We start from the raw sequence: 20,314 nt of genomic DNA, 5'->3' as shown, positions 1-20,314 counted from the left end.
ATAAAAACATTTAGTTCTCTCCAACTTAGGAGGACGAGGAGAAGAAAATCAAAGAAATTGTTGATCAATCCAACAAATGTTTCGTCAGGGACACAAAGAAGAGTTGTACAGTATGCAAAAGATAGTGCCGAATGTTTGAAAACTCATGCCAGTTCTTGAACAATCTTGAAGACTGGTTGGAGATGGAGTAGTACCGCATTGAGAAAAGTGTTGAAGTCCATTGGTTTCAAGTGGAGAAAGGTTGAAAACAAAAGAAAGTGGTGACATTGTGCATTGACAGACCCGGTTCCTCAGAGGATGAAAAATAATGAGGCTGGCACAGAAACAGGGAAATGCCTGCAGCTTCACATTTGGAAAACTTCCATTGTCTTATTATCTTAATTGTTTATCATCTGTGGTTCACTTCCATATAATGCTGCACTTTATATCTTTAGAATAACTTCCTTACATTTAAATGTATGTTCAATGTTACCAAAAGAATAAAACTGTCTAGACTACATATTGAAATTTCTTTATTTGCTGTGATGTGCTGGCTACTGAAGCATAGGTTTTTGTACTGACAGAGTCATCTTTTATTAGTTAAAAACTTTTTGATATCTGTTGATGGCAGTAGTCGAAACATCATAATAAAATATAAAGAAATTTTAATAAACAATCTAGATGGTTTTATTCAAAAAATATTGTGTACATTCCATTACCCTTGTTTTGCTTTTGTCAATGTTCAACTTATAACCTCTTTTCAAATCTTTATTCATTCTTTCCAACTGATCTTCCAAGTCCTTTTCTGTCTCTGACACAATGTTGTCAGCAAACCTCAGCATTTTAATTTTTTTTCCTGAACTCTAATTACCTTTCCAAATTTCTCCCTGATTTCCTTTACTGCTTGTTCAGTGTTCAGATTGTATAACACTGGAAGCAATTTACAACACATTTCATTTCCTTTGATTCCCACTGGTGCATTCTGGTTTCTGTACAACTTTAAATGACCTTACATTCCCCATATTTTTTGTCTGCTACCTTTAGAATTTCACAGAGTATTTTCCAGTTAACACTGTCAAAAGATTTCTCTAACTCTACAAGTGCTATAAATGTAATTTTGCTTTCTAATATAAATCATAGGGTCAGTACTGTTTTGTGTGTTCCCACATTTCTCCAGAACTCAAACTGATCTTCCCTGAGGTTGACTCCTACCGGTTTTATAACTGTTCTGTAAATAATTGGTGTTAGTATTTTGCAACCATGCTATTCAACTGATGGTTTGGTAATATTCATACCTGACAGCATATGCCTTCTTCGGAATAGGAATTATTACAGTGTTCTTTAAGTCTGAAGGCACTTTGCCTGTCTCATACAACTAGCATACCGGATGGAATCAAACAATAGAAACTCCAATTAGGAATATCCACAATGAAGGGAAAAGACAGATTGCTTACCATAAAGAAGACACATCAAGTTGCAGACAAGCATGATTAAAAGACACTCACTCATAGCTTTCGGCTACAGACTTCGTCAGTAAAGAGGACACAGACTCACTCTCTCACTCTCACTCTCACTCTCACTCTCTCTCTCTCTCTCTCTCTCTCTCTCTCTCTCTCACTCACTCACTCACTCAATTGCTCTCAAGCACCTCAGGTCAGAATGCAACACCACGTGGGATGCAAGCAGCAATCTGAAGGGGGTGGAGAAGGGGTAGGTTAAGGGAAGGTAGAGTACTGTTGACAGGTGCAGCATCAGGAGGTTGTGGGACAAGAAGGTGGGGGAAGGAGGAACAGAAAAGAGAGGAGTGGGGAAATATGGGCAGATGTGTTGGCAGAGGGCTGCAAATAAACAGGATGGGAGACGAGAATGGGAAGGAGATGATAGAGCAGAAGGGGTGGAAATTGTTGGAGAGAGGGTGTGAAGACATCGTGTTACTGTAGGTTGAGGCCGGGATAATTATGGGGGCAGATAATGTGTTGTAAGGATAACTCCCATCTGTGAAGTTCAGAAAAGCTGGTGGTGGAGGGAAGGATCCAGACGCCCATTGAAATAAAGTGTATCACGTTTAGCTGCTTGTTGTACCACAGTGTGGTCTACTTTGCTCTCTTGGACACAGTTTGGTGGTGGCCGTTCACCTTGTGGACATCTGGTTGGTAATTATACCAAGCTGTGCAATGATTGCAGCAGAGCTGGTAAGTGACATGGCTACTTTCACAGGCGGCCTGATCTCTGATGGGGTAGGATAAACCTGTGACAGAACTAGAATAGGAAGTGCTGGGTGGGTTGGTAGGACAGGTTTTCCACCTGGGTCTTCCACGAGGATATGATCCTTGTGGTAAGAGGTTGGGACTGGAAGTGGCATAGGGATCATATTCCTGTGGAAGACCCAGGTGCAAAACCTGTCCAGTCCACCCACTCAGCACTTTCTATTCCAGTCCTCTCACAGATTTATCCTATCCTACTGGAGGCCAGGCCACCTATGAAAGCAGCCATGTCATTTACTCTGCTGCAATCATTGCACAACTTTTTTATATTGGTATGACTACCAACCAGCTGTCTATCAGGATGAATGGCCACTGCCAAACTGTGGCCAAGAGCAAATTAGACCACCCTGTAGCATAACATGTAGCTGAACATAACACACTTCATTTCAATGGCTACTTTACTACTCGAGCCATCTGGATCCTTCCCTCCACCACCATCTTTTCTGAACTGCGCAGATAGGAGTTATCCTTACAACACATTCTCCATTCCTGTAATTATCATGGACCCAACCTATGGTAACATACTGTCCCAACACCCTCCACCCAAACTTTCCACCTTTTTGTCCTATTATCTCCTCCCCATTCTTGTCTCCCACCCTGTTTAATTGCACCTCTCTGCCAATGCATCCACCTGGCTTTCCCAGATCCTCCTTTTTGTTCCTTTTTCTGCCATGTCTTTGATCCACAACCGCCTGTCGGCAGTCTAGTCGCTGCACACTCCACCAGACAGCATTCGTCACTCTTCTCAAGGCATATGTATAATGATAACTGTGAGAGAATGTCATTTACTCCACGTGCCTTGTTTCTACTTAGATCTTTCTCACAATACCATATCTTCTCTTTTATCTTCATCTACTTCCTCTCTTCTTTCTAAATACTGTTTTCCAGTTTGTTTCCTTCATATAGATGTACATCAACTTGACCTTACCCTTGTTAGATAACACAGTAGGCCTATTCAGTGGCTACAAGTGCAATATCACTGGAGGTATGCCTTTTTTCGTTACATAATTTACTATTTAATAAGATGGAATAAAAGTCACATCAGATCCAATCAAATTCCAGTATACAGTAAAAGGATGGCATGAACAGTAAAAGGCAGTAGATCTTATGAAGATGGAAGTGCCACTTATTTCTTAGGAAAAAAAGGGGCTTATCGTCAAATTGGGGAAGTAGGGATGTGGATTTAGTCTTATCTAACAGACAGAAAACAGGACGATATCACTCAGTGAGTGAACATGAAACACCATCTTCATCAGAGTGGAGCACATTAAACATTGGAAAACCACAGGGCTTTGTATTGGGTCATTTGCTGTTTCTTATATTAGTAAACAGTCTTTCAGTCTGTAGAAGAACTGTGAGGAGGTTTTGAACATAGTTGACAGAATACCACACATCAGACTTGTGAGATCTGGCAACATCATTTTCTTGAATATTCAAAAAACGGATCAGCTGGATTGGACGCACTTTAAATTTTAGACTCACTTTAAATATTAAAAAAAGAGATGTAGTACATACCTTTCCAATTGTTACAGAAAGTCAAAGACATGACTTTGAAATACAGCAATCAGCAGATAAAGAAAATAAATATTCAAAATGTGTTAGGGATACACATTGACATCAGACTAGACAAGTTCTCCAAATTATTGACTGATCAGTCGCTGGCCAAATAAAGCCTTGTTTCTCAATAAATTATGAGTGAAAGCCATCCATGCAGGAATCCCTTTTGAAAATTAAAGATAGACACACTGACATTTTTTCTCATGTGTGCTTTATTACTCTACCTACAAGAGGGCAGTACAGTATCATGAAAATAACACAAGATCAAAACCAGTCTTTAGCCTAAAGGAGTATATTACTGAAGCACACAAATCTTCAATGCTTTCCCAATGGACACCAGAAACTGTTGCACAGTGTAACTCTGTAACAGAAGAGCTGATTGAAGTAATATCGCCAGCCGAAGTGGCCGTGCGGTTAAAGGCGCTGCAGTCTGGAACCGTAAGACCGCTACGGTCGCAGGTTCGAATCCTGCCTCGGGCATGGATGTTTGTGATGTCCTTAGGTTAGTTAGGTTTAACTAGTTCTAAGTTCTAGGGGACTAATGACCTCAGCAGTTGAGTCCCATAGTGCTCAGAGCCATTTGAACCATTTTTGAAGTAATATCCTCTAGAATTTTCTTTACTCATTTAGTGAAATCTGTTGTAAATTACTTAAAACTAGATTGTCCATTTATTACGGAAGTGTCATAGTAGTGCAAATGTTGAACTGTATTACAAATTCTGACAGTCAATTATATCTATATTAATAAGTGAAATATTTTGTCATTGTTTGTTGTGGTAGAATCACTGTAATTACACCATTTTAAATATACTACTAATTTAATTACTTGTAGAAAATTACTCGGTAAAGGTTGACGTGTTCCATTTCCTAGCACTTCCCTTGCTCACTGTAACAACATAATTTATATTAAAATTTAAAAAAATATGAAAATAAATTTCATCTTGTCCTCCGCCTAGTCCTGTCTTGTGTTTGTATCTCTGTGAAACCACTTCCCCCATCATTATCTCTAATATGTTGTCTTCTCCCCTACAGTTTCCTTCCTCCACTCCTAGATGCCGTAGCAGGTTCTCTGTTAATCTGTTTCTTCTTGCACTCATGTAAAAATTTCACAAAGAAAAATGTGATATATATAATACAAATTTCATTATGTTTGACAATGTAAGGTGGTGTAAAAACTGCTACAGTGCGACGTTTGGTACCTTCTGTTTGCAGACACTAGGGCCAGAGTGTGCCATACTGTCAGAAGCCCTGTCACGCTATGAAGCAATCATCAGGGAAGATGCAGCAAACGAGGGCCCACGTGACGCTGGTGAGGCCTCCGTGCAGATGACTGTGATGCAGATCCACCTCGATGGCGAGTGTGGCAATCGACCGTTCTTTGGAATGAATGAGTCCTGTGAGTGCACAATCTGCACTGAGTGCATTATGGGTCTCTTATACATCAATACTGGTCAGCTCACCTATCTTTAGATGATTTTGACATTTATTTGTAGAGATCAACACAGAAGCAAACCTGAACTGTCAAATACTGATGTGATGCAAGAAACAAACACAACCATCTGAGGTTGATTAACAGGTGGGGTGGTAGACACACATAACAGCAAAGCTTCCAGACTACCTCTGTTTTTCAGTTTAAATACACACACTAACACACACATTTTGTTGTTGAACAATGGAAAATCAATGATCGAATGTAACAATATCACGAAAAGGATAGTTGCTACTCACCATATAGCAGAGATGCTGAGTCACAGATAGGAACAACAAAAAGACTGTTATTTTCTGACAGTCTTTTTGTTGTGCCTATCTGTGATTCAGTATCTCTGCCATATACGGTGAGTAGCAACTATCCTTTCCACAATATTGTTAAATTTTGTTGTTGTTTTCATCAACAAATTTCTGTTACTGTCATGCTTTAGAAAGTTAGCAACTGTGTCACATTAATTGGAGCAAGTATAACAAAACTGAATTCCTCAATGTTACTCATATGTTTTATGGCAGCATTACTCTCCTTCTTTCTTGTGTGTAATTATATGCATTTTATCTCTGTCCAAACAATAGGAGCAGGTTACTATTTACAATTTTTTGAGCCCATAATTGCCTCTTACTTAAATTCACTCTTTCATTTGTTGACACATCATGTTTCATAGATCCTGCTATGAAATAGATCCATTAGAGGTGTATAATTCGTGCCAAGCATTTGCTTGAGTCCCTTGGTGTGGAGCATGTGGCACCCCAACTCCAGGGTTTTACCTGCCTGCCTCCCTGGTTGCTCCAGAGGCCCAGCATCCTTTTAGACTTGTCCGAGTACCAGAGGAGCTGCACTCCTGCGTTTGTTTTTACCTCCTTATTTTACGATATTTTAAACCAGCATCCCGACCATGTACCAGTATTTACAGATGGCTCTAAACAGGGGGACTCTGTTGGTTGTGCTGTTGTTTTCCCTGATCAAGTCGTCAAGTTACGGCTTCCCGCGGCGTTTACCATCTTTGATGCCGAATTGTTTGCGATCTTGCGGGCATTGAAGCAGATGAGATGTGTTCCCAGTCTTAAGTTTCTCGTCTGTTCTGACTCCCTGAGTGCCCTTCAGACCATGCAACACTTGTACCCAGAACATCCATGATGCCCTACTCCACCTGCAACAACAGGGGAAGGAGCTTTTTTTCTGCTGGGTGCCGGTGCACGTGGGTATTAGGGGAAACGAACTGGCGGATGTGGCTGCCAAAGATGCATGTTCCCTCCCTCATGTTGTTGAATGTGCCATCCCCCTCCGTGCTGTTACCTCCCTTTCGCGTTTTCGTGTTACGCGTCAATGGGAAGAGGAGTGGCTGGCAGTTGGTGAAAATAAGCTGCGTTTGGTCAAGGCCACCACGCGGCCATGGCATACGTCCCACGAGTCGTGCAGGCGGGATGAGGTTCTCCTCACTCACCTCCGCATCGGGCACAGTCCCTTAACGCATGGTTTTTTACTCCGGCGGGAGGACCCCCCAATCTGCAGTGCTTGTGGCGTCCAGATTACTGTCCGCCACATTTTACTTGACTGTCCTTTATTCTCTGACGAGGGCGGTGGTTTCCTTGCCACCGGATTTGCCCCCTGTTTTGCAAGACGACGCAACGACTGTGGTTAAGGGCTTACGGTTTTGTGTCCTGTCCAATTTGTTGCCTCGGATTTTAGGGAGAGGATTTTAATGTGCAGCTGGGTGACTGGCTCACCCAGGTTTTAGGTAAGAGGTCCGCCAGTCACGATTACCTACTTGTTTCACTTCGATTTCTGTTCTCTTTTCCTTGTGTTTCCTTTCCTTTTTTAGTGCCTTTCCTTTCCTCTTGTTTTGCCTCTGTATGTGAGGATTTGGAACTGCGTCAGGCCTGTGTCTTTTAGCCGTTCTCCTTGTTCGCAGTCCGTCTTCGTCCCTTCACTGCATGTGTGCCTGTTTCTATGTGTTTGGGCGCTGATGACCACGCTGTTTACACACACACACACACACACACACACACACACACACACACACACACACACACACACACACAGAGAGAGAGAGGTGTATAATGGGTCAAACCGTACCTTAACTGGCAGAGGCTTAAAACTTTCTACAGGATTCAGTGTGACATGTTAATAATAGTTTTGTAGTTATGTTTCATTATTCAATAATACTGATTCAGTGAGTCACCAAAACTCGTTTTAAGTGTTTTATTATCCACAGTTATGTAAATGATGTTTCCTGCTCCTTTTATGTGGCTTATGTCTGTTTTAAACTGTCTGATAAATTCTAGCTGGCCAACCTGTGCTGGATAATAGCTATCCTTGATCTTTCTAAAGTGACACGGTTGGTTTGTGGTCCGTATAAATTATGAATCATCTACCCTTGACATAAGTGTGGAAGTGCTGCACAGCTTCATATACAACTAACAGCTGTTGGTCATATGCTCTCTACTTGGTTTGAGCCTTTGTGAGCTTATAGGGGGAAAATCCAAGGCCTTCCAAATCCATCTGACATAATGGTGGAGACTTGTGTCTATAGTGTGCTGGTTAGCATCTACTACTATTGATAATGGCGCATCTCGGACTGGTTGGGACAGTGTGACGTTGTCTGTAAGTTTGCTTGTACCCTTTTGAAGGTGTGCTGCATCCCTGGTGTACATTGCAGGTGACATCAGCCTGTCATGTAAAACTGCCTGACAGTGCTGTTGTCAGCAGTGGCAGAATCTTTGTCGCTTTCAATACGTGTTGTCGATAGAAGTTCAGTTTCCAGATGTCTTCTAAACTGCTGACTGCAGTTTTCTTCTTTAATGGACAAACACCAGCTGCTGAAATTGTATGTTACCAGCTCTGGCACAGAATAAATTATGCTCCATGTCTGCTTATCCAACTGAACACTGCTCTGCTCCTTATGCAATGATGCCATTTGGTAAAATGCTATGACATCATCGAGATAATTGAAACAGAGAAATTCAGTTCCCTTAACTCCTCATCTATAAAGTGCGACCACATCTTGGCAACATTTTTTACACCGAATGGCATGTGAAGGTATTCAAAAGGAAAAATAGTATTATTACTGCAATCTTGGGAATGTACTCTTCTGCTACCAGTACCCGCCTTCTTACAATCAACCATCCTCATGGCTGTAGTTCTGCTTAACATATTTGTAAAATGTCTTATGTTAGGGACTAAATAGTGACTCTGGATGGTACATGCATTTAATGTGTGGCAATTTCCACAGGGCCTCAGGCACTACCTTCCTCTTTATCAAATACAGTGGTGATGTGCACAGGCTGCCTGATCTACGCATAATACCAGCTTGCAACATCTCTTCAAACTCTACTTTCACTGCAGCAAAACAGTTGAGTGCTAATCTCCTTTACTGTTGCGAGTCTGTTTGGCCAGTTGCCATTTTGATATGGTGCACCACAGTATGCAACACTTTACCTATATGGCAATAAACTTTTCTCTAGCATCTTGCAGAATCGAGGTGCATGGCGAGGAAATTGTATTTGTGGCGCCACTGCCTATAGTACTAGTAATGTCTGCACCATCAATTGTAATCTGCACTGTACTGAGATTAATCTCCAGCCTTTGTTGACTAACAAATTCTGCCCCTAATATCGGTTTTACCTCATTTGTGAGCATGAACTTCCTGCTGAAACCCAGTTTAACTTCCACCTCACATGCATCATATATTGTTATAGACAAATGGTTGCCTACCATAGAATGGAGAGACATGGCTAAAGATCCGTTCTCATCCTGGTGGACTGGTTGCTTGCTTACTTCAGAACATGAGTCGATCAGACAGCAATCGCTTGCTTTTTTGGCCCCTACATATAACCAGTGTGATAACATGAGCAAGCACAATCAGTTCTCTGCATGTATGATCAGTGTCATTAATCAGTAGATTAATGTTGAACACTGTGCATTTACTTGTAAATTGGTGCTCTTGTGGAATTTTGTGGCTTGCTGCATATACTACAGGTCACTGAAGCCATATGTGTACACACATGAGGACGTGCATCTGGTGGTCCAATCACCAAACCACAGGTGCTACCAACATACCAGATTGTGTTTCTTCACTTGCTAACTGTCTGTTTCCTTCTTCTGAAGTGATGGATGTCTGTCTTCATCTTGTTGATGCAGGTCTGCTTACTGACTTTCAGTGCCAACTACTGATTATGCAGTGCATCTGCTAATATGAGAGTAGATACTGGCTGGATTGAATCAGAGCTGATTTTTTAATGGTTTGCAGGTGCCCCTAGACATGGTTAATCGTTAATCTTGTCTTGCAAATACTAATCTAATTGCTACATAGTGGAACCAATTCCCAAAAATATAAAATTCATTGTCAACATAACACAGCATTTAATTACATGATAATCAATGTACATGGGTGACAAACATAATAAATCAAAGCAAAACATTAATACCTGACTTGGATTAGAACAGCATTAAGTACATTTGAAAAATAGTAATAACACAGGTAAAATCTTGCTACAGCCTCCATCTATTAGTTATGGCTAGTAGTTGCACAATGTTCCACAGGCTACAAAATGAATACACAGGCTACAATTTGAATACAGTGCAGAATTCAATTAGCCAGTCAAAGGGATGATGTACCATAAAACATATAACCCAAACGTTAGCAGTATCTGCCCGTGTTAAAATACAACAGTGTAACTTGATTCATGTTAAAATAAAGAAGTACAAAATCTTTAATTATATTACATAGTCCATCCCCATTCAGAGTAACAGAAAACTGCAAGATAGAAGAGTCACTGTGTGCTATGGGCATGGAAAGGGGGGGGGGGATGTGTAGGAAGACAGGTAGAGGAGGAGGAATGGTGGGCTGTTACTGAAGGTGTGAAGGGAATCAGATGGGTAGGCACTGCATGGCACGAGGGGAGTGGGGTGGGGGTGGGTGGGGGGATGGAATGAAGTGCAGTAATGCAGGAGATCAGGGGAAACACAGCAGTGTTGCAAGAGGCAGGGAGAGACAGTTGAAAAATGCTGGCCATCTATTTTAGGGATTTGTTGGCTACATAAAAACCCACAACAGAGTCACTTCAAGATGGTGAAAATTTTGATATGGAAGGATACCAGATTTTGATACTGGTGTGCAATAAGAAATACTGCTATTCAGACTTCAGATACCACAATTAACAAGTAGGTAAGAAAAGAGTGCATATTAAGTTCATGGGACACAGGTTATGAAGAGGGACTGAAAGGAAATAGTCAGCTCAGGAGACATAATAATTAAAAATATGCAACCCTTGTGAGTGGTGCCTTAAAAGAAAATAACAAAAACTAACACTTCTAAACTGGCTGTTGACTTTGCCCATATGCAGAGCAGTGGAACATTAGTTTAAAAAAATTAGATGAAAACTTGAAGTATAATGGTCCATTGAGCAATATAATACAAAGAGAATAGACACTGCAGAGAGGGGCTGCATGTCCTAGAATTGAAAACAAATGAAATGCTTAACAAAGCAGACTGTAAAGTGTAGTACTGTAGAAAAGCTTAAGTAGCAAGTTAAATGGAATGTATTATTTCAAAAGAAACCCGAGAATAGACATAACGAAATCTTTATCAACAATGTTAGGACTTCCATGACCTAATGTCTCCTAGGAAAATACAGCACAACATCAAAATTCTAAAACAAAACTGAATAATGTACACTGCTTAAAATAATAAAAGTGCACTTTGTCATACAGGTTCTTACCATTCACCTGTATTATAAATGTGTTGTGGTACCGTTTAACACCTCAATTATTGCACTTTCACACTTTTGTGTGGTTTCTTAAAAAATAAATCTAGACTCTTTCTCCAAAGATCCTCAACGTCCATGGCCATTTAAAACCTATGCAAAATGTGGTATTCAACCAAACAAGTACACTGCCCCACATAAATTCTTAGTTAGAGAAAAGCAAAGACTTAAAATACATATAGTAAACAAAAGCTCTCTCAAAAGAAAATGGATTAGTTTCCCCCAAAATTAAATTCTTTAATATTGGTCCCTCACATGAAAACTGGAATTAATTATGGCAGACAAGATGAAGAAATGAAGAAGGGAAAGAGTAGTAGTAGTGTGTCTGCACCTGGCTGGCTTAGGCGACAGCTGTGCCGGACCACATATTTGCATTGTTCAGTCTCTGCTTATAGCAAGTGTTCACAGGTGACAGAGGCTCCAGCTTAAATAACTCTAAAATCACGTTGCTGCCTCAATCGCAAACTCACTGCATGGTAAAGTGAAACATAGTTGTGGTTCTACTCTGACCTCTAAGGGTAGCAGCATAAAATAGACCATTTAACACCACTCAGCCATCTTCACAACAATGGAAAAGATATCTTCATTAATTATATTGCTCTCTGTGTCACCACTTTCTCTCCTGGCTATCATAATACATAACTATTCAACATAACTTCGCTGTCTGCAGGGAGATTATAGCTGAAAGTAAAGTATTGTATTGTGTTGTATTTTTTATTGGTCCTGTTGTGTACATAGCAGCTTATGCATAAGACATTGGACAAGTCAAGTTATAAATATACAGGCTGAAAGTCATTACAAGGCACACATATTTAAGGTTACAATAATACACTTTACACGTAAGTATTTATATAACACATTTCATAAATTTAAATATTCTTCAATGGAGTAAAAGCAGTGATGCTGCAAATATGACTTTAGAGATTTTCCAAATGTATTGAACTCAGTGATAGCTTTTATGTTTTCAAGAAGTTTGTTATAAAGCTTAACTCCCATGTGAAAAGTACCTTTTTGGCACAGTGCTGTGCTGATTTGAGTCATATGTAAGTTTCTGTTTTGTCTGGTAAAGTGCGCATGTATATCACAGTTTTTTTGCAGTCTCCGGTCCTTGCGTATTACATTTAATTTAAAGAACAAAAGGGTTTCCATAATGCATACACATGGTAATGGAGGAATACCAGATTTCTTAAACAGGGTTTACAAGAGTCTCTAGGCTTGCACCCAAACAAGATTCTAATTGCCCTTTTTTGTAATTTAAAAGTGCTATTAGCTGTTTTAGAGTTTCCCCAGAAGGTGACCCCATATCTAAGACGAGAATGAAAGTACGCATGATATGCATTCAATACTGTTTTTTGACTACAGCATGACTTTAATGAACAAAGAAGGTAACATGTTTTGCTCAGTTCTGCATTGAGATATTCAATATGCTTATTCCATCTGATGTTACTCTGCAGCCAAAGTCCTAAAAATTTGGTTTCAGTATTGTTACCAACTGGTTTGTCATTGATAGAGACTGATGGGATAAACATGTCCTTGTTAGGAACATTGTGGAATTTTAGAGCAATGGTTTTCTTACTGTTTATTACAAGCTGATTACTCTGTGCCCAGCTGCTAAGTTGTTTCGTGACAGTGTTTACTGTCTGCTGTAACTGTTCATCATCGTCTCCTTTTCGTGGAATCGTGGTGTCATCTGCAAATATGATTGTTTTGTGTGCATCAACATTTAAGCTTAGATCATTTATGTACAGAAGAAACAGAAGGGATCCCAATACTGATCCTTGGGGTACACCACCTTTAATTTGTTTATAGTCAGATAAGTGATTAGATACAGTTTTTAGTTCAATATTTGTGTGCTTGATGCACACTGCCTGCATACGATTAGTCAGGAAGGAACTGATCCACTTGTTGGACAGACCTCGAATACCATATCTTTCTAGCTTTGATAGCAGAATTTTATGGTCCACCATGCCAAAAGCTTTTGACAAGTCAATAATGACTCCTATTGTTTCCTGTTTTCTGTCCATCAGGTTTAAGATGGAATTGATGCACTCATAGACAGCAGTTGTCATTGACCTCCTGTTTCTGAATCCATGTTGTTCATTGTCTTTATCCCCTTTTTTATATACAGGAATAACTTTTGATGTTTTCAACACATCGGGGAAAGTGCCTGCCTGAAGCGAGCAGTCGCAAAAGTGTGTGAGTACTTCAGTTAGGTTTCATGTGCTCTTGTTTAACATTGTTGCAGGTATACCATCAATAGCTGCCGATTTGGAATTTTTTAGTCCTTTTATTGCTTTGGCTACTTCATCTTGTAAAACAGAACTGATATACATTGATCATCTTCATGCACTTATTTTATGTTCATTTGACTGGGTGCTCGTAAAGTTTGATTGTAACATATTATCAGCAGCACCTGTGAAAAAGTTGTTAAATGTGTTGGCTACTTCTAAGGGGTTTGTTACTTTTTTATTTTTATGTGATACTGTTATATTTTTTCAAGGTTTTTTGTTTTCTCCACATTCTTTTTTTATAACACTCCACAAAGCCTTTGATTTATTAGTTGAATTATAAATGATTTCATCATTATGCATTATTTTTGCTGCTTTTATTACTTTTCTTAATATTTTGGAGTATTTTTTATAGTATGCACTTACTGCAGGTGAGGAATTTTTTGAGTTACATATTTCATGAAGTAGTCTTTTCTTCTGGCATGAAACCCTTATTCCTTTTGTGATCCAGCTGTTTGTTCTAGAGTTCCCCCGTATGGTTAATGTTTTCAGTGGGAATGCAAGTTCAAAGAAATGGGTTAATGTATCAATGAAAGAGTTGAATTTTCCATTTATATCATTCATTTTGTACACTCCTAGCCATTTTTCTTTCTGTAATAAGTTGTTGAAGTAGTTTACATTATGCTGATTATAGCTTCCATATGCTGTTCTGAAAGACATGTTGTTAATGATACTGCCTTGTACTTTTATGCTTAATATTTGAGCAAGATGATCACTAAAACTTGCATTGAAAATTTTTAGTGAGGTGTTGTGTAAACTCTTCTTGACTAGAAACTGATCAAGAGCTGTTTGGCAAGTTTCTGATACTCGGGTAGCTGCTTTTACTTCAGCTTTTAAATTGTAGGACGTTGCAAGGTTCAAAATGGTCTCCCTATTTCCACTATTCGTGAGGAAGTCAATATTGAGGTCACCACAGATTATCAATTCACAATCCATTGTATTTACTTTATTTGGCAATGACTCCATTTTGTTTAAGAAAAGTTCAAAATTCCCGGATGGTGATCGGTAAACTGTAGCAATAACCAGATTGAACTGAGTAATTTTTATAGCTGCAATTTCATAATCCTTTTCAACATTTGCCCTAGTTAGGTCAGGTAGTGTAATAAAATCTACATTATCCTTTGTGTAAATTGCTACCTCACCCTGCTTGCTGTTTTTCCTGCACTAGTAAGCAGCCAAGACAAATTTGTTTATTTTCGTATTCTGGATTAATTCTGGGTTTAGCTAGTGCTCAGAAATGCATAACACTTAGATATCATTAAGTTCATGTGTTAATAGTACATGAATTTCATCGATATTATTACGCAGGGATTGCACATTATGGTGATAAATTTTTAGTTTGCGCGTATTCACGATTTGGTAATTGGGAATCATATTTACAGCATCACATACCTCTAGTTTAAATTAGGAATGTCAGCAGTGTTGTATTTTTGTTCTTCTTTCTTGTTTATTTTGTTTTCCTCACTGTTGTTGGAAGGATGTTCAGGAAGCTGATAGATTGTTCTATCCCTTACAAGTCTGTCTTTAATTATTTCACTAACACGATCACAAACAAACCTTTTCCCTTCATAGTTCAAAAACATTCCATGCTTCGTGTGCAGATTTCGATAGCTTGCTTATATCCAGTACATCGTACTTAGCATATTGAGAACACAGTTTCCTTATTTTAATGTTTGTTTTCCGAATTTCTTTGTTTACACACGAACTATAAATCAGATCATGCCTATGAGGAAGTGTGGCAACTACTGTGTTTCTGCATTTATTAGCTTGTAAAAAATTCTGCAGCGTTTTCATGCAAAACTCTGCTTCATTTTTTGCCACATCGTTTGAACCCATTATACAGACGATAAAGTCATTATCTTGCATTAATTTCGTCTGAGAGTTAATGTCTACAACATTTTTCCATCCCGCTACCGGTTTCACTACACTAGTCACTGCTATGTCACGATTTTTCTCACGGAGCATGCTGGATAGATTTCTGCCATGACTGTCTGTTAGTAATAGTACATTACTCTTTTTCCCTGATGATCTGTGTTTGTTGTTGACATTATTTGAAAAAACGCTATTCATTTTCAGTTCACTGACTTTTTCAAGTTCACGATCATTTGGAGAATAATTGGTTTTGTTACTTGACTGACATAAAATGATGTAGTCTAATGCAATGGTGCATTTAATCTCTTCTCATTATACAGCATAGATCATATTACGGACCATTAAGTATCCCACATTATATCACTTAATACATTGTACAGATAACTACTGCCACTTACTAATAAAAGCATGGACAGAGAAAGGCTACAAAGTGAGAAGAAGAATGCAAAAAAAGAGAAAGCAGAGAAAGTCAAATCCTCTTATTTTACAATCAACAATGTAGGAAAAGATTGCTACTTACCATAAAGATAACATGCTAAGTTACAGACAGGAATAATTAAAAGAAACTTACACATACCCTTTAGGCCTCAGCCTTCATCAGAAAAAGAGAAACATGCACCATTCATTCACACATGTAAGGACACGACACCTTACCACACAACTGCCAACTCCAGCAACCTGGACCAGAATACAACACATGGGATGGAAGCAGCAATCTGGAGCGGCCAGGGAACAGAAAGGAGAAGGGAAGAGATAGCAGTGAAAGTGTGGTGAAGAGAGGAGCACAGTCTGGCAGATGGTTTAAATGGTTCTGAGCACTATGGGACTTAACATCTGAGGTCATCAGTCCCCTAGAACTTAGAACTACTTAAACCTAACTAACCTAAGGACATCACACACATCCATGCCCGAGGCAGGATTCGAACCTGCGACCGTAGCGGTCGCACGCTTCTAGACTGAAGCGCCTAGAAGCGCTCGGCCACACCGGAAGGCAGTCTGGCAGTGTGTGCAGGGACTAGAATGCTAACAGGCACAGCATCAGTGGGTTGGGCAGGGACATGGAGAAAAATGGTGTGAAATAGGAAAGGAGTGGAGAAAGAAAAGTTGGTGTGTTGGCAGAGAGCGGCAAACAAAGAGGGACAAGGGTGGGGAGGAGGTGACAGGACAGAGAGAGTGGAAACTGTTGAGTGGAGGATGTGGAGATGGTATGTTACCACAGGTTGAGGCCAGGATAACTACAGGAGCAGAGAATATGTTGTAAGGATAACTCCCATCAGTGCATTTCAGAAAAAAATGGTGATGGAGGGAAGATCCAGATGGCTTGGGTAGCGATGCAGCCATTGAAATAAATCATCTTTTGTTTAGCTCCAAGTTGTGCTACAGGGTAGTCTGCATTTTGACAGCATAATCCCTTTCACACCAAACGATCCCTTCCATACAGACTGGCCACTCAGGAATGGCATATCTGCAGTGAGAAGAACTCCCTTGCCCAGTATGTGGAGGGTCTCACCAAGGCCTTCCCACACAGGCACTACCCCCTGACCTAATCAGCAAACAGATCTCCCATGCCATTTTCCCTCACAAACCCAATCCTTCCCCCTCCCCCAAGAACCAGCCACAAAGGAACCCAGCACTTCCTATTCTAGTCCTATCACAGGTTTATCCTACCCCATCAGGGGCCAGGCCACCTGTAAAAGCACTCATGTCATGCACCAGCTCTGCTGCAATCATTGCACAGCTTTTTATATTGGTATGACTACCAATCAGCTGTCCACCAGGACGAGCGGCCACTGCCAAACTGTGGCCATGAGCACATGGCAAGACATACAGCTGAACATAACGTGATTGATTTCAATGGCTGCCTCACTAAGTGAGCCATCTGGATGCTCCCTTCCTCCACCAGGTCTTCCAAACTGTCCTTACAACCCATTCTCTGCTCCCATAATTGTTGCAACCTCAACTTACAGTAAAATGCTGATCCCACATCCTTCACCCAACAGTTTCTACCCCCTCTGTCCTATCACCTGCTCAACATCCTCACCTTCCACCCTCATTGTTTGCCACTCTCCTGTCAATGTATCCACCCATATTTTCCCACTCCTCTCCTTTACGCTTCATTTTACCCCATCTTCCTACCAACAACCTCCTGACGCTGAGTTTTCTGGTGTTCTAGTACCTGCACACACTGCCAGACAGCGCTCCTCTCTTCTCCCATCCATACTCTGCTATCCCTTCCTCTTCGCCTTGCCCACCCTCTCCAGGCTGCTACTTCCATCCCACGTGATAGGTGCATTCTGGTCCAAGCTGACGGAGTTCGCGGTCTTGTGTGTGCTGAGGCAAACTTGCTTGTGTGAGTACATGGTGTGTGCTTCTCTTTTTATGTTGATGGGTCAGCCCGAAAGCTTATGTGTAAGTGTCTTCTAGTTGTGCCCATCTGCAACTTAATGTGTTATCTATACAGTAAGTAGCAATCTACCTTTTCCTACATTTTTAGTATTCCTACCTGGAGTTTTCATTGTTTCATTTTACAGTCAAGTAGGTGAAGCAACATTCAAGTGAACTGAACAGCCACCTAATCCCATTAGATATCTGATAGACACAACTATGACTGGGAAACTTCAAAGCATTTCTTTCAAAACCTAGATGCAGATGTCTGATCTTGAAACAAAAATTCATTCCCATCAAGTTTCAAAGGATTTGGTGTGCCAATAATTTTGGAGGTCTTGCAGACATGGTACGGAGCTACAAGGGGTTTCAGAGCTCTTAGTTACTCATCTCTGTGGAGCAAGGAGTAGGAACCTACTTTCAACGGGTGGCATAGAATTGATACTCTTAGGAAATGTGAAATAAATAGAGTAGATCAAGGCCTGAAAGCAAAATGAAAGAAAATGCCATGAATAGCTGGGAGATTCTGTGTGTGGCAGCCATACTTTGATAGGTGCGAATCCCTGGAGGTTAACTGAAAACTTTACACTGGGGTCATCTTAACGCATAACGTTCAGAAATGACATACAGGAATTTCTCCTCATCACATGATAACTAAGCATGAAATATTTAAACAATAATGGAGTTTAAAACCAGGTTTAAAAAAAGCCTGCTGCACACGTTTACATCAGAAGTGTGCCTAAATTACACCAATGTTAACAATCCAGCTAACATGCATCTGAAATGTTTATTTAGGAAAAATTACACATTCATCATGCCTCACAATAAGTATAAATTTTGGTGAGAAAAGTTCAGATCATCCTACTAAGTCAAGATGCCTCCAATGAAGGTAATACAGTAGAACCTTGATTACCTGACATAATATTAACCAAATCCTTGGATTATCCAAGCATTTGTCCAACCATCTGTCTGTGCTTGGAGCCAAACAGTGTGCCAGCTTTATCAATAAGTTTTCCTCCTGTTAAAACAGATGTCCATCCAAATCAAGCTCCTCAAACTTGATCAGTTGACAGACTGCTGTACTGCAGGACTACTCACTTTATTGAACTCTTTAATGTACTGTTTTATCTGTACACTGTAGTCCTTTCAATTTTAAAGTTGCATTGTAGTTTTACACAGTTTATCAAGATGTCATTAGGAAGTGTAAGAGATTGTGAAAGGTTAAAAATGGATATAAAGCAGAAAAGAAAATGTGTTGTGTGCACAACTGAACAGAAACGTAGTGTTCTGCAAAGACCTGAGAAAGGTGGAGTCATTACTATATTAGCCTCTGTTGGAGTAACAACCATTAAGGACTGGAAAAAGAACCAAAAAGGTCTTGAAGCTTTTTCATTAACTGTAAATGGTGAAAATGTTTAAAAACTATAAAAATGCTGGAAAAAACCAAAACTTGAGCCGGGTGGGTTTGATCATTTTTTTTAAAAAAAAAAAAGAAAGAAAGGTAAGAGACCCCACATTCAGGCCCTATCATAAAAGAAGAATATTTCAGTTGAGTGAATCATGGTGTTAGGCAAATTGCTATTTCAGAATAAAAACTTTCTGCTGATAATGATGCACATAGGAAGTTTCTTGAAAAATTGGAAAAAATAGTCTCACAAAAATAAACTGGTAGCTGATCAGTTATACAACACTGATGAAATTGGGCTAAACTATAAAATGTGCCCTCAAAAAACCCTTGCCTCAAAGAATGGCACAAAACTAGTGAAGAACTGGCTGGCCATTGCAACATGCATGAACACAAGTGCTGATCACAAATTGCTGTTGTTTATCAACAAATCCTAAGAAATCAAGAGTGTTTAACAACATAAACATGTCAGCACTTCCTGTTTATTATAAAGTTTAAAAAAGTGCTTGGATGAATGGTCATTTGTTTCAAGAATGGTTTTTTGATGCATTTGTTCTGGCTGTTAAAAAATATTGAAATCAAAAAAACCTAGTGTGTTTGATTATTATAAAGAATCTGCCTCGACTGCAAATTGAAACTGGATGTGGACCTAAGTTTCGGCACAGATAACCACACCTTCTTCGGAACACTCTAAAACTACGAACTTGCAAAGAGGCATGGACCATGTCTCTTTAGGCAGTTTGTAGTTTTTGTGTGTTCCAAAGAAGGCGTGGTTATCCATGCCGAAACCTAGGTCAACATCCGGTTTCAATTTGCAATCGAGGCGGATTCTTTATAATCATTAAATTATTCTTGATTGCTGATGTGCTGCAATGTTAAAAGTTCTCTAGTGTGTTTGCACTGCTAGACAGTGCAGCAAGCCTGAGACTGAACTGAACTTCAACCAGGTGACATAAAAGCTATGGTTTTGGTTTACCGAGTGGTTACAATAATGTAAAAAGAAGAAATAAGATTAATAGACAAAAACTGAGTCACTTCAGTATGCACACTCAGATAAATTGTTAAGCCTTTACACATGGAACAACGATTGAGTCACCCACAGAGCTGCAAACACATTACCTTGGACCGAAAGGAGGGAATGGATTGTGATTCTGATGCCAAATTTTGTACAGGTATTAAAATGGTCAGAAATTGGGAGTGGGTGTTCAGGGCTGGTGTTAAATGAGATCAGGAAATTTGATCAAATAAGGAATAGCACAAAGAACGCATAGGGCTATAGCAGGAAGCTACCAGGTGGAGATCAGTCTGGGAGA

At 39.8% G+C, this 20,314-nt stretch overlaps 1 protein-coding gene across 1 annotated transcript in view; it reads left to right on the top strand.

The window, feature by feature from the left end:
• LOC126088235 (beta-hexosaminidase subunit beta-like) overlaps positions 1-20,314 on the top strand; it is a 161,810-nt gene that overhangs the window by 59,698 nt on the left and 81,798 nt on the right. The window contains exon 2 of the mRNA XM_049906364.1: positions 5,013-5,196. Coding sequence (XP_049762321.1) covers positions 5,013-5,196 — 184 coding nt within the window. The remainder of the gene's footprint in view (positions 1-5,012; positions 5,197-20,314) is intronic.

Source organism: Schistocerca cancellata, chromosome 6 (assembly GCF_023864275.1).
Source record: "Schistocerca cancellata isolate TAMUIC-IGC-003103 chromosome 6, iqSchCanc2.1, whole genome shotgun sequence".
NCBI classification, from domain to species: Eukaryota; Metazoa; Arthropoda; class Insecta; order Orthoptera; family Acrididae; genus Schistocerca; species Schistocerca cancellata.
Note: the sequence above shows the minus strand (reverse complement) of the source record. Positions and strands in the feature narration are given on the sequence as shown.